Raw genomic sequence first — 14370 nt, forward strand, 5'->3', positions numbered from 1 at the left:
TTTACCAAAACAATGTAATATTATGAGTAAAATAATTTTAGTAGAATAAAGTTGAAAGGTTGAAAAAACGAAATTATATTTTTAAAGTTGTCATGAGAAACAAGCTACATTTTTTAGAAAATTAGTGTAGCGGGAAAAAGTTATATTATGGGAATAAAGTCATTACAAGAAAAAAGTCAAAATAGTTCCAAAATGTAAAATAAACAAAACTGCAGAAATGAAAATAAAATCAGCTGTAATTTTACAAGAATAAACTTGTAATATTATGAGGCAAAATTATATCATTTTAGTCATAATATTTTGAGGAACAAAACAAAATAAAGTTGTAATTTTTGGAAAATTAGGTTGGGGGGAAATTTATGAGGGAATAAAGTCTAAAATATTATGGACATAAAGCCATAATATTACAAGAAGAAAATATACAAATATTATTGTACAAGAAAGTTGAAATATTTGGAACATTAAAAAAAAAAAACGAGCAAAGTTGATGCTAATAATAAGCTTTTTCACCTGTATGACAAAGCTGAGATGCAATATTTTCTTGAAATGTATCACTTCTTAGCAGAGCTTCCGAAATATCAAAGTGGCAAAAGTTGCATCCTTTCATTTTTCGCTATGTGGCCCTCGTATATCACTGGTTTCAAGATTTGGTTGTTGATTGATGAAGCAAATATGTATATTGCAAATATCCAATATTTATTCTATTACATTCCCTGGTACATTTGCACTTTTTTTAACCTGTTTTTTTCACAAATTTCCTTGACTTTTAATTAAAATTCACTGTAACATTTCATTTGTAATATTTCTACTATTATAATTACCGTACATAAATTCAAGATTGAAAATAAGCCATTCAATTGTTAAAATCAGCTAAAACAAAATTTATTGAAAAAAAAAATCGAAAATGAATAAATAAATAATAGAATTGTTGTTTTTTTTTTACATAGAATTCTTGCTATTACTCATAAGTGTTCACTGTAACACTTCAATTTAAATATTTCTAATATAATTACATAAATTCAAGACTTTAAAATAAGCCATTAAATAGTTAAAATCAATTAAAGTGAAAATATATTTTCAAAAAATGATCAAAGATAAATAAATAAAAATGACAAATATTTTTTTCCAAAAATGTAATTCTTGCTATTACTCATAAGCATGAACAAAGTTCTCATTTCTTCTTTTAAAAAAAGCCAGAATCCTGCAGACTTAGCAAAAGGAAATCCTGAAACACGTTTGCATGTACAGCCAGGGTAGTACCCCATCAAATATGATATAAAACATGTGTTATTATATATTTTTTGGCGACTACGTATGTTATATATTCCTTTAAATGAAATGAAACATGACTGGTTGATAACAATTAGCCCTTTTGGGTAAATGAGTGTGGATTTTAGGTGGAAGGACTCTTATGTGTTTGTGTGTACTCGGAAATGAATACGAGTGAACAAAGAAAGCAAAAGGCTGGAATTAAGTTTCTTTTTTAATTTTTGTGTCAAATGAAAATGATCCCAATAGTCCGAGTGTCCCAGAGACTGCAAGCAGACATTTAATGGCATGTAAAACTTCACGTTTTAAGACGGCAAATACAATTTACATTAAAAAAAGTCACATTCAAGCTACAATACGAGGATATCTCTGTATTTCAATCCATCTTAGGTTTGCAGCATGCATGGTAGTTCAGTCCTCTGCTCGTCCATGCGGCCCCCCTGGACCTTCAGCAGCAGAGAGAAGAAGTCCTCGTCGTCCATGGGCCCTGGAGCCCGGCTACGCTGGTCCTCCAGCCTGCCTTGGGCCTGCAGGTGAGAGACGGAGGAGCACCGGACGGAGGCAGTGGTTGGATTTCTTTTATTTTTTTATTTGTCCTTTATTTAACCAGGAGAACCTCATTGAGATTAAAAATCTCTTTTTCAAGAGTGTCCCGGCCAAGAGGCAGCACAATTTACAAGTTACATTACATTCATACACACGTAATAAAAAATCAAACAATAAAAATACAAGGTAATCAAATGAATCAGGCAAAGCATTTACAGCATTTCTGCAGTAAACCTCAAATATTTGTTCAGGTAGTCATCGTAAAAAAGAAAGAGATCTTACCTGCGTGGTGAGGATCATGTCATACAGCTCCTCTTTGGGGACGGGGGCTGGTTTTTCAGGCCTCCTCACGAAGGAAAGGTGCTTTATGCTGCCTCGGAAACTCCTGGCTTTTTGTTTCGCCCGCGCGGACTTCTGCAGCTGCGCCCTCTGGTCGTCCAAGCGGCGAGCTTGGGCCGTGGCCACCAGCTCAAAAAACTCCTCCCTCTGCAGCGACGTCATGGAGGAGAAGATGACTGCAGGCGCGGCAGCCCGAGAAAACAAGAGTTGAGATGCTGCAGCGTGACCGGAGAGGATTGTGTGCCGTTTGATACGACCAAATGCAATGCCGCTTTATCCCTACAGAGGCAGTAGTGAGTCACTTTACTGGGATTGTTTACTTAGCAAACAAGTGGTCTTATTTTACACCCACGTTATTGTTCAGCACAAAATGTATGAAAAAAACATGAACAACAACATTAAAGTTTCACATTTTTATGATCTATTTTTCAGCAGGCTCATTTCACACAAACTAGAAATATTTCCACGGAGGTAGGAACCTCATAATTAGGAGATTAAAAAGTCCAAATTCCAATATAGTCATGATTATGAGGTAAAAAAGGTTGAAATTACGACTTAACAAGTCATAATTATGAGTCATATTTATGATCTTAAAAGTCAAACAACTGCGAGATAAAAGTCATAATTGTGAGATAAAAAGTCTAAATTACGAGATAAAATATGAACATTGCCTTCTTCACGGCAGCCTTTGTCACATGACACTTGGCACATGCAGCTTGTATCTCATCAATTCCACTTTGTCTCTCACGATCATGGCTTCTTTTAATGTCATCATTTCAACTTTTGATCTCATAGTTATGACTTTTCTGTGTCATAATGATGACGTTCTCATCACATACTTAGGACGTCCGACCATTGGAATATGTGTTTTTCTTCCAGCGGCGCAAACGGGCCGCCATACATTTTGGATTAACTTTGCAATTAACTTTCTCGCAGCATCCCTGAGGCTGATACTCTGTTGCCCCCTGGTGGCTGAAGCGGGTGCTACACGCTGACCTCTCCGTGTCGTCTCACCTCTGTTGGCAGGCTTGGTGGCGTTGGGCTCGGAGTGGCACCTCCTCCTCATGCCACTCTCCAGCCTGAAGGAGCAGCGCTGGTCGTTGAGGCGCCGGCCCTCCTGCAGGGTGCACAGCAGCTCGTACAGCGCCTCCGGGAAGTCGGGGGTGAGCCGGCGAGCCTGACGGGTGAAAATGGGAAGAATTCACTTGATTGCTCAGGTTCAGGTGCTCCAACTTGAGATGCTCCTCACAAACCTTCTTGGCACCCTCCTCCCCATGGCTCGGCGAGCCTTCAACGTGGAGCTCAGGCCACGTTAGCGTCTTGAAGTCCAAGAGAAGGTCCTCTGGTGTGACACTTTCATCCTCCCCTCTCATCGGTCCATCCTCTGCATCCTCCAGTGTGTCATTAACGTCCACGCAAACCTCCTCAGTGTTAGTCTGGAGCTCCTCTGAAGCCGCTTTAACAGCTGGCTCCTCTTTGTTCTCCTCCTCTGCCGTTTTCGGAGCAGACCCGCAGTTGAGTCTCTCTGTCGCCACGCCCTCTTTTACATCTCCCTGGCTGCCGTCAAGAGCCACGTCCGCTTGGAGCCCTGTGCACGCCATAACCTTCACCCTAAACGCAACAGCAAACAAGGTCAGTGGTGACTCTGCATTGACGTGCTGTTTTCTCCCGCTTTCCCCTTCATTTTATACTTCATACAGAGTCAGGACTGCTACCCGTTCACACCCACGAACAAATATGAGCGTGGCGACAGACTTATATGACAGAATCATTGGCCTTTGAGGCACAAATGAGGTGTGCCCAGGCACTGGAATATACTGGATCATTATTATTCAATTAAATCAACATTTGTAATAATTAAATGGAATATATTAAATTCAATGAAACCACACAAGTGAAATAGTTTAATGTACAGAAGTAAATTTGATCAAAAATACGGAAGTAAAATATATTACTGTATTAACTTGTTAGATTTCACAACTGAAAGAAATAATAATCATATATGCATAAATAAATGAAATATTTATTCACATGTTAAAATTGTATTTGATACATTAAATTACATGTTTGCCTGTGAAGTTTGATGAATACATGAAATTCGTTTTGTCCGGTTTAATGTAATACACTAAAATAATAAAATAACTAACTAAAAATAACTAAATAACTAAATAACTAAAATAATCCGAGATCTTGAAAACAAAGTCGTAAATTCAAAAAAGTCGTAAATTTACAATTTTTTTCTGGATAGATTTATGACTTTATTCTCGTAAGTTTACGACTTTTTTTCTCATAAATTTACGACTTTATTCTCGTAAAAGTACAACTTTATTCTCGTAGAATTTGCAACTTTATTCTCTCAAATCGCAATCTCTTTTTCAATGTGGCCCTAATACTTGAAATTCAATTATTTTACTTGAGAAGATTGACTAATACATGACATTGTTTTTTTCCACATTTCATCTGAATTATTTCACTTGTGAATTTGTTTTTAATGATTACTTTTATAATTCATGCTGTGTGTGTGTGTGTGTGTGTTTGATCCCACTGGTGTTGGTAGAGAAATTGTAATGAAAGCCATGATCCAGTCAGAGGGAGTAGTGTAGTTTCCTTGTGCGTAACCTCATTAAGAGGCTGCTTGTTGTGTTGTCCTGTGAGAAACCACCCCTACAGGCCGTCAAGAGGGGCCCCGTTGTTGTTCGTGCGACTGCGAGGAATTCCAAGCCAGCGTGAAATAGACTGGGCTGACTATTTTAGTGCAGCTGCTTTGTCTCCACTCTTGCAAAACATGTGCGGGGAGGGGGGACAGCCCGGCAGGTTGGAACTTGTTGCCTTTACTCGTGTGATCGCACAAACGCAACTTCTTAAAAAACATTTTACACAGCACAGCAGAAAGACACGTTTCAGACTTGATACGATGTTTGACAACTTCTAGAAAGTAATAAAGGCCTGATGGTTTAAGAATCAAACACAAGTCTTACCTTTGTGCTCTTCTAAAAGATCATCTCAGCAGAGAGTGGACGCTTCCATCTTGTCGGCCTTTTCATGGAAATGAAAAAAAACACTTTTAAAAGAGTTTGACAGACTGGCTGCTTCCTGTTCCTCTAGGCACAGTCCACCCCTGTTTAGGTGGACGCATATGTAGAAGCTGTCGTCAAAAAGCAGAAGCAACAAACCCTCCTCCTCCTCCTCCTCCTCCTCCTCGTCCGGCGTTGATGTGGTTGGCCTCGGTGGGGTCACACACACTCCCGCTGTACAGATGAGAGACGAGCGTAGAAACGCTGCCCCTTCGCTTTGTGTCACAGCCGCGTGCAACGTGTTGAAACAAGCGCAACCTTTCTTCTGACTGTGCTGTGGTTTGGCCTCACTTCCTGTTGACTCGCTGCGCTAAAAAGGAGAAGTCGACAGCAAAATTCTGCCTTTGCAAAGATCATATAGTCCAGGGGGGTCCTAACTTTTTCCAGCAAGGGCCATATTTTATTATTTATTTATTTATTTATTTATTTTTTAATATGTAAAATTTAAATAAATAAATAAAAGTAAAAAATTAAAAATAAAAAAAGCAAGGGCCATTTTTATGTTTTGTAAAGCAACACATGCAGATAGACAAAGACGTTATATATATTTCACCTTAGCTTTGTCACACAGCTGAAAAAGACAATTACGCTTTGCTCTTTTTCCCAATTTTGCTGTTTTTTTTTAATTTTCAAAATATTTCACCTTTCTTCATAAATAATGTTTGTAACTTTTCCTCTCGCAATATCATGACTTTTTTCCCATAATATGATAACTTTACCTAATTTTCCAAAAATGAAAACTTTATCTTGTTTTGTTTGTTTTTCATAATATTACAACTTTAAAAGATTTACATTTTTTCTTTGATATTTCAACTCTAGCTACTAAAATGATTATTTTTCTGCATAATATTGTTAAGTTTATTCTAGTAAAATTGCAACATTTTGTCTCATAAGAAGACAATTTTTCTCTTCATATTCTTTTCATTTCTTTATTTTTGTACATTTTTCAACAATTTTAACTTTCTTTCTGTACATTTTCTTCTTGTATTATTATGACTCTATTCCCATATTGTAATTTTTTTCCCCCAAACCAATATCCCTAAAATTACAACTTTATTTTGTTATGTTTGTTTATCATAATATTATTACTTTTAAAAATTACACTGTTTCTTTAACATTTCAACGCTAACTACTAAAATGACATTAGCAAATGACAAATGACAAATGTATTAGCAATTGATGTGAAACAAAGAGGGGGTAGGATTGAATAAGCTCTGCGTCTTCCTACTGCTTTGAAAATGTCGAATTATGAATTGTGATATGTGATGTATACTGAAGTTAAATGAAATGTTCAACTGTTCAAATAAATCAAATCAAATCAAAATGATGTTATTTTTCCTTACAATATTATGTTTTTAAACTTTTTCTCGTTACGTTCAAAGTTTTTCCTCTTAATATTTTGACTTTACTTATTTTTTATTTTTCTTCTCGTAATATTATCATTTTATTCCCTGTTTAAAGCCTCGTTACCTAAGTGGTGCAAGACCCTTGCTCCCTCGTGTAAGAAGCAGGCGCACCTCCCTACCTGACTACTCCGTTTATAGGGAGAGAGCTCCCCTGTTGAGGGATGAGACCACTAAGTCAGGGGCGAGGTATTCACAGCCTTGGTTGTGCAGTGGCGGCGGACCACACACAACCAGAGTAACCGCTTTTGGTTATACGTGACACCGGACCCTCTGCTTTACAACTGCTTCCCCTTTGATGGTTTGTTGCTCTTGGAAAGGACCTGGGATAATTTACCGACCAATTAGTGATCAGAGTGACCTGTTATAATGTACAATAATATCAGAACAACTTCAAAGGAATTATTCTTTATCACACTGCATACTCTTTCATACCAACTCTTAGATGGTTAAAAAAGAAGAAAGGTTTATTAGGATAGGTTTGCAAGGGCAATGGGTACGTCTTCTCCACAGAAGATAAAGTGTAGCTCCATAGTGTCACTAGGCCTCCTCCTTTATTCCTAACGGCTATCACTGTGTTGTCGCCTTCGCCTGACTCGGCAGTTAAGCAGGTGGTTAGGCTTCTCGGTTCCAGTCTTACAGCTTCCTTGATGGCTTCCTTCAGCTTCTCCAGTTGTTATTGGTCTTGGGCTGACAACGGTCATGCTGCGCCGCCTTCATGCCCAGTGTCGGTCTTCCTCAGCCAGGCATACAGAGGTCTTGCATGCTTCTGGTTGTGGCAGACATGGTCCCGGACATAATTGAAAAGTCCCAATATCCGTTGTAGCTCGTTCTCTGAGGTAGGGGGCAAAATTTGTTCGATCTTCTGCCTGTACCCATCCGAGAGACTCAAATCTGTGGCTACTCAGTGGAAATCTGTGAAAGCCCAGGTAGTCCACTTGGAACTCGGTCCACTTGGTAGTCCCTTGAAAACCGGCAGGACTGCTGACTGGAAGACTTTAGGGGAATTCTTGTATCCCTGTGGCAGCTTCTGCCACGCGTATGCTTTTCCTCTATGGGTGAATGCTGTTTTTCCATGCAATGTCTTAGCTATTCTCAGTGAGAAGAATCCATTTGCCAGGTCTATGCACGACTTGTATTTCTTCACTGTCAAAGTCATTAGGGATGCTTGGGTGTTGATCAAGCTGGCTCGATTCGCCACTGTTCGACGGTTCAGGGCCTTGAAGTTGATGAGAGATCACCAACCGCCTCCGACAGACTCGAGCTTCTTCACCGCTTGAATTGGGCTTCTAGTGAGGGGATATGGCCCTTCACGAAGTATGCCCAAAGTCAGTAGTTCGTTAACGATCGTGTTTCATCTCGGCCACTGCTCCTGGATTCGGTGGGTACGGTCTCACGGGGGGATGCACTCCTCCTTCAATTGTATGTACATACTTAGGCCCCAGATCGCCGCAATCGTTCTTAAAGTGGGCCACTGAGGCTCTCTCCAAGATCTGGGCCAGTCTTTCTTTTCCTGCCGGTGACAGGTCGCTTTCTTGGACTTGTTGAACCTTGACAGACGACACATCCACAAGCTTGTACAATCCTCCGGACGAGGAACCAGTTGTGCCCAACTTAACAACTCTTGATTGTAGTGTCTCCAAGCGTTCTTTGAGGGACCGGTGCTTGGTTCCCTTCTAATGCAACTCCTCAGCATCTCTCAAGGTCAACAAGTGGTTGGGGCCAATGTTCAATATCAGTCCTTTCCATATTCCAACTGGCATTCTTTTGGCGGATCCGTCTGCTAGTATAACTTCCAAGTGTCCTTTCCGTTGTGCAGGTCATTGACACCTCGGCCCCCGTATCCACCAGATAGGGTAGTCCATCCACATCGGAGAAGAGGTTGTTCCACCTTTCCCCCAGCCACTTTCTTTGCCTGTTGTTTTTGGCGAGGTGCTGGTGCCAGGCCTTCTGCTGCCTGTCGCTGCTGACAACTCTGCAGACTTTGGTGGTTGGCTTGACCACTGGAACAATCGCTGCTCAATGGTGTTTCTGTCGGTGCTAATCGTCTGCTTCACCTTACGCTTGTCAGTGTAATGCTTCTTCAGTCTGTCCCATTTTTTTACTGGACTCGTCGATCTGATCGAGCCTTGAGTCTGGGCTCATGGTTACAAAGATGTGCTCACTCTCAACTCCCACCACCACCTTGCGCAGCGCTCTTACATATCTGGAGGGGATCACTGCCATCTTCATCCTGTGCCATATCTGTGTCAATGTCTGGCCTTGTCGTAGCTTCTCTCGGGTGTCTGCCATGCAGGTGTCTTCTTCGTCCTCTTCGTTGACGACCCATCGGTCATATACAGCTTGAGTGGTCTCCTCTGGGCCTTTACTGCCAGACGTGACATATTGCAGCCATGTCTTCCTTGCCTCCTCATCTCGAAGATGCGCAGCCATCTTACAGCTACATCATGGTCCAGTGCAAAGGTCTGAGCCCTGTTATCCTGTCTGTCCTCCACAAATATGAGACTGGGACTATGTGCGGTTACACTCCCCTGGTGTGGGGTGGGGTGTTCTCTCCATGCTACAGCTGCCCTTCTGGGTCCCGATGTCTCTTCTCCCGAATACCTGAGAGAAGGTGCCAGACTGGGGCTGATGTCCCTCTCCCTGACTCTGTTCCCTTGTTGCGTGACATCTCTGCTGGCTAAGGCCCTCTCTGGAGCTCTCTCTGGTGGTCAATGCAGCTGATCTTACTGACCACTACTGGGGAGGAACTAGGTCTTGCTTCCAAGGTTGCCTTGCGTGTTGTTCCTGCCAGGGTTGCGGCAAACCTCTCCTCATCCTGCTTAAGTGAGGCCACCACCACTATTTCAGTACCGGCTTGCACCAGATGTGTCCTTTCTAGATATATCTGGCTTGCTCCTTCGGTGGACATTCAAGCCGCGAGCCACGAGAGGGTATGGGGGCGCAGGCCATCCAGGTACCTGACAATGCTCCGGGACCCACGGTCAACGGCTTCACGTATCCCTTCATCCAGTCTCTTTACCATCTCCTTTTGGTAGACTTCCACCTCCTGCTGGCCCTCATATGCCCTAATGGGGACGTGGACCACTTGCCAGTATCTGCTCACTCTTCCGCTGGTTTGCCATTACACTTATTTTACTTGTCTTGCTCATTCATCTTTGCAGTTCATCTTTCACTTCTCCTTGGTACTCGTTTACCATCAGGAGTCTCAGGTTGGCCTTGAACTTCTTGTTCCGGGGTTTGCATTGGTCATCTTTGAGTATCAGCAGCGCATCTGCTGTCAGGTCCCTTAGGTTCCCAACGTACTGATACAATACACCGTTCCCATATATTTACAAGGGCCCTGCCTCCTGCGGCAGGGATTCCAGGACACGTAGTGGCGAATCAGATCATCTTTGAGTCTTGCCCATTTTCTTTGGTTCATGATCAACCAATCTTGAGTGATCTCCCACTCTTTTCAGTCCAATCGGCAGACACGTTAGGCGCAATAGACTGTGCCCACTCGGGCTGTCTTGGTTCACCGACCGGTTGCGCTGGCTCTGCGGGCCGTACTTGCTCAACTTCTCTGGCCGACACAACCAGTCTGGCCTGCTCAACCTGTCTCGCTTGCTCGACTGGTCTTGCTGGCTCAACCAGTCTTTGTGCCTCGAATGACCGTGCCCTCTCAGCCTGGCCTTGTCTCGCAGGCTCGGCTCGCCTGACTAATTCAACCCTTATGGGCTCTTCCTCTGTGCTTGAGATTGTTATGGGACTGGCATCCGGTTCGGGCTGCAGGGTATGCGGCCTCGTACGCCTGCATTTCCTCAACGCCTGGACAAAAGCTTGTCCTCCTTCCCTCAGCTGGTTCTCCACCACGGTTGGAAGCAGGAGAGGGTCTGTTGTTGGGTTCAGTGCCTCAAACTCCTGTCTCATCCTTTGAGCCCAGGTGGCCATGCTTCTCCCCCAATGGAGGATTTGAGTTGGTATGTAGTGTTGTCCCACCATCTGGGGCGACAAAACTCTTGGCCTGGCCTCGCCTTGATTCCCCGGTGACTCTGCCATGTCTTCTCATGGAATCACTCCGGTAGTTGTAGTGGTGAGTTGCTGCTCTCCCAAGCCTCTCGTTCCGGGTTGAGCTAGGGAGGGAGTGCAGCAAACTGGTTACTCGAGTCCTTCTCGAGTCCTTACTGAGTCCTTCTCCGCGCCTCTTTCTTTCTGGACTGGTCACTCGTCAACAACCAGACACGACAGAGGTTTTGTATCAGCTGAAGGCCTTCGGGTTCAGCGACAGCTGGATACTTGTGGTTGGCCACGTTGCTTTGGCTCCCCGTTCCGTTCTTGTCTTCTGTTTCGCTCCTTGCGCTCACTGTTGTCCTTCACGTTAGCTTTGCTCTATGCGTTGCTCAACATTGGTCCTCTTGATAGTCCCTTATGGGAATCGTCCTCAAATCAAGCAATCCACGAAAAGGATGAGCCCCAGTAATATCACAGGGCCACTCAGTCCAAACTGCAAAAATCCTTGGGCGTACTCTTCTGTTCAGTCTCAGTCTTTCCCACCCTTGACTGCACATCTCACTGGACGCTCGGGTAAGGGTGGCTAGATCATTCCATGACAATCACAGTCCTTAGCGGGAAACAGTCTTTGTCCTTCTACCGTCGCCTTTTTGGTCGCTCTGGCAAAAATGTTCTTTTCCAGGAAACTCTTCTCCTCAAAGATCAACTGCTTCTCGCCATCCTCAGGGTCATACTTATGTAAGTGGAGCTCACAATTGTTTTGGGAAGAAAAACAACCACTAAGCCTACCACTCGGGTTCTTCCGGAGTTCAGCTCCCGTACAAAATAGCTAAACCGATCGTCACTTTGGACGCCACGTGTTTAAACCCTAGTTACCTAAGTGGTGCAAGACCCTTGCTCCCTCGTGTAAGAAGCAAGCGCACCTCTCTACCTGTCTACTCAGTTTAAAAGGTAAGATCTCCCTCGTTGAGGGATGAGACCACTAAGTCAGGGGCGACGGGGAACTCACCCAGGTATTCACAGCCTCAGTTGTGCAGAGGCAGCCCAGCTGCATCCGGACCAGGCACAACCAGAGTAACCGCTTTTGGTTATAGGTGACACCGAACCCTCTGCTTTACGACTGCTTCTCTAATGGTTTGTTGCTGTTGGAAAGGACCTGGGATAATTTACCTATCTATTAGCGCTCAGAGGGGCCTGTTATAATGTACAATAATACCGGAACAACCTCAAAGGAATTATTCTTTATCAAACTGCATACTCGTTTATATCACAGAAGATACTGGGTGACAACTCTTAGATGGTTACAAAATAAGAAAGTTTTATTAAGGTAGGTTTGCAAGGGCAACAAGTAGTTTTAAATATCAAATATATGGATCATATTCTTAAAGAACTAGCCTCTATGAGCTCCACTCACATAAGCCTAGATAGAAAAAGGTGTAAGGCCGTCAGCCAATACCTCAATCCTACCCCGATTATGATGCCTGATGAGGGTAAAAAGTCCAGTAAGAAATTGTTCTCTGCTTGGGGATGATTCTTGTCAAGGAGGGGTGGACGGCGAGTGATCTGATCGACGGCCTCCCTTGGAAGTTCTGGCGGCTCTAAATTGCTCCCGAGAGTGGCAGGGAAAAGGACTGATGTGGTGGCTGGCTCCGTACTCCCCCTGGGTTGGCTTGTCTTCTCTTGGTAGCGCCGCAGAAAGTATCTTCTATCTATCTGAAAGCAGCCTCTTTTTATGCTGTAGATTCACAGGGGAGTGTCTTTCTTGAACATTCTAACTCCTCCCAACGAAATGCCGTCCTAAAAGTCCTGTGCTTTCCATCTCATGTGATATGCATCATTCAGGGCTTTTGGGGACTTTTCCACCCATGTGACTTGAGTCACCAGATACTTTTTGGACTTTCCCAGGACTTTCCCACTCACATGACTTTGAATCTCAAGATGACTAATGTCATCTTGTCCCCAGCTGAACTTCCCGTTTTGTCCTAAGAGGAACTCTCCCTGGTGCCCTTATATGGACATTCTGAGCCAGTCACTGTTTTGCCATTACTGTGACTCACAGCAACCTCTCTGATGAACACTGCTGAACTTATATTAGGCGACAGCAATCAGCCGCTCCTGTTGCGGCCGGCGGGAGCTGCGTTCTGGTTGGTTTTTGACGTTGAGGAAAGGTTTGCGAGCATATAGCCTCTGCAGGGAAAATTTTTGGAATGTAAATTATGTTTTATTTAGCTCATCGGTCTTCCACGTGGTCGGCCTCACAACGAGCTAGGCAGCTCCTCCCGTAACGAAAAATGAACCCTTCATTGACCATGCTTCTGCTGGGAGCCCATTTTATCTTAGTCTTTACACAAAACAGATAATTATTTTCACTTTGCTCTCCAACTTTTCCACAGTCTATTCATTATTGCATACAGCCTTTACACATCAAACAGTTGTTACATTGACATCTGTACAACCATAGGACTATTAGCTTCTAACAAATCATGTTTCTGAATAGTGCTGATTGTAAATGCGTGAGCTTTGCGATAGTTGATTGCAATAGTCCCTAATGTTGTGTAGTTCAATTGTGTATGTGCGTGCGTTTCCTTATAAATGCACATGTTCCTTGAACATGAGGTTCCAACTAACTTATGTGTTGTATGGTTGCGCATACTTAAGGCGATAGATATACTGAGCATGCTAGACTGTTCATTGTTACATGACTGTTACAATTGCCAATTCTTTGCTATGTCTACCTCTGGTGGACAGTTGCATGTATAACCACTTTTAGCATAATTTGGCGACCTCTAGTGGTCTATTTGGGTGTTGTACCCAGGCCGCTTGGCATCCCATATTAGAAATTTTTCCCCAACCTTAATTTTAAAAAAAATGCAACTTTTTTTTTTGTTTGTTTCTTATAATATTATGACTTTAAAAAAATCTTTTCAACTCTAACTACTAAAATGACATTATTTTTCCTCATAATATTACAAGTTTATTCCCGTAAAAATTCCAATGATTTTTCTTGTTAGCATGCAACTATTTTCTCTGAATATTTTGATTTTATTGTTGTACAATTACAGCTGTTTTTTCATTACTTATAGGTTGTTGTTTTTTTTAACATTTTTCAACTATTTTAACTTCTTTTCTCACAATGTTACAACTTAAAAATTATAAACTATTCTTTCCTTAATATTTTAAGCTTATGCTACTAAAATGACATTATTTTTCCTCATAATATTACGTTATTCTCGTAAAATTATTACTTTTTCTCCTTAGATTGCAGCTTTTTTCTCTTAATATTTTTACTTTGTTCTTATAGAATTATGGCTGACTTTTCCATTTTTGCTGGGGTTTTTTTATTTTCCAAAGGTCAACTTCATTTATGAATAATGTTTGTACATTTTCTTCTCATAATATTATGATTTTATTCCCATATTATACGTTTTTCCCCAACTTAATTTTCCAAAAAATACAACTTTTGTTTCTCATAATATTTCAACTCTACTATTTTTCCTCATAATATTACGAGTTTATTCTCGTAAAATTGCACAATTTTTCTTGTTAGAATGCAACTTTTTTCTCCTAATATTTTGACTTTACTGTTGTAAAATGATGGCTGTTTTTTATTTATTTATTTTTTACATTTTCCAACTATTTTAACATGTTTCTCATAATATTATTTTTTCTTTAATGTTTTAACTTTATGCTACTAAAATGATATTTTTCCTCATAATATTATGAGTTTATTCTCCTGACTTTATTTT

At 41.8% G+C, this 14370-nt stretch overlaps 1 protein-coding gene across 2 annotated transcripts; it reads right to left on the reverse strand.

Annotated features, from left to right (window-relative positions):
• Nucleotides 1–1341: 1341 nt before the first annotated feature.
• Nucleotides 1342–12307, reverse strand: LOC129185650 (G-protein-signaling modulator 1-like). 2 transcript variants are annotated; one of them, XM_054782982.1, is made up of 6 exons: nt 5328–12307; nt 5133–5190; nt 3408–3765; nt 3169–3331; nt 2098–2330; nt 1342–1796 (listed from the first exon to the last, which is right to left on the reverse strand). In XM_054782982.1, the coding sequence occupies exons 3-6, from the start codon at nt 3753–3755 to the stop codon at nt 1656–1658; spliced, it is 885 nt and encodes a 294-aa protein (XP_054638957.1). In that variant the 5' UTR covers nt 3756–3765; nt 5133–5190; nt 5328–12307; the 3' UTR covers nt 1342–1655. The 2 variants fall into 2 exon arrangements, with proteins under 2 accessions (XP_054638957.1, XP_054638956.1); XM_054782981.1 differs by lacking the exon at nt 5328–12307 and having other exon boundaries at nt 1346–1796; nt 5133–5321.
• Between the last annotated feature and the right edge of the window lie 2063 nt (nt 12308–14370).

Source organism: Dunckerocampus dactyliophorus, chromosome 7 (genome assembly GCF_027744805.1).
Source record: "Dunckerocampus dactyliophorus isolate RoL2022-P2 chromosome 7, RoL_Ddac_1.1, whole genome shotgun sequence".
Classification (NCBI taxonomy): domain Eukaryota; kingdom Metazoa; phylum Chordata; class Actinopteri; order Syngnathiformes; family Syngnathidae; genus Dunckerocampus; species Dunckerocampus dactyliophorus.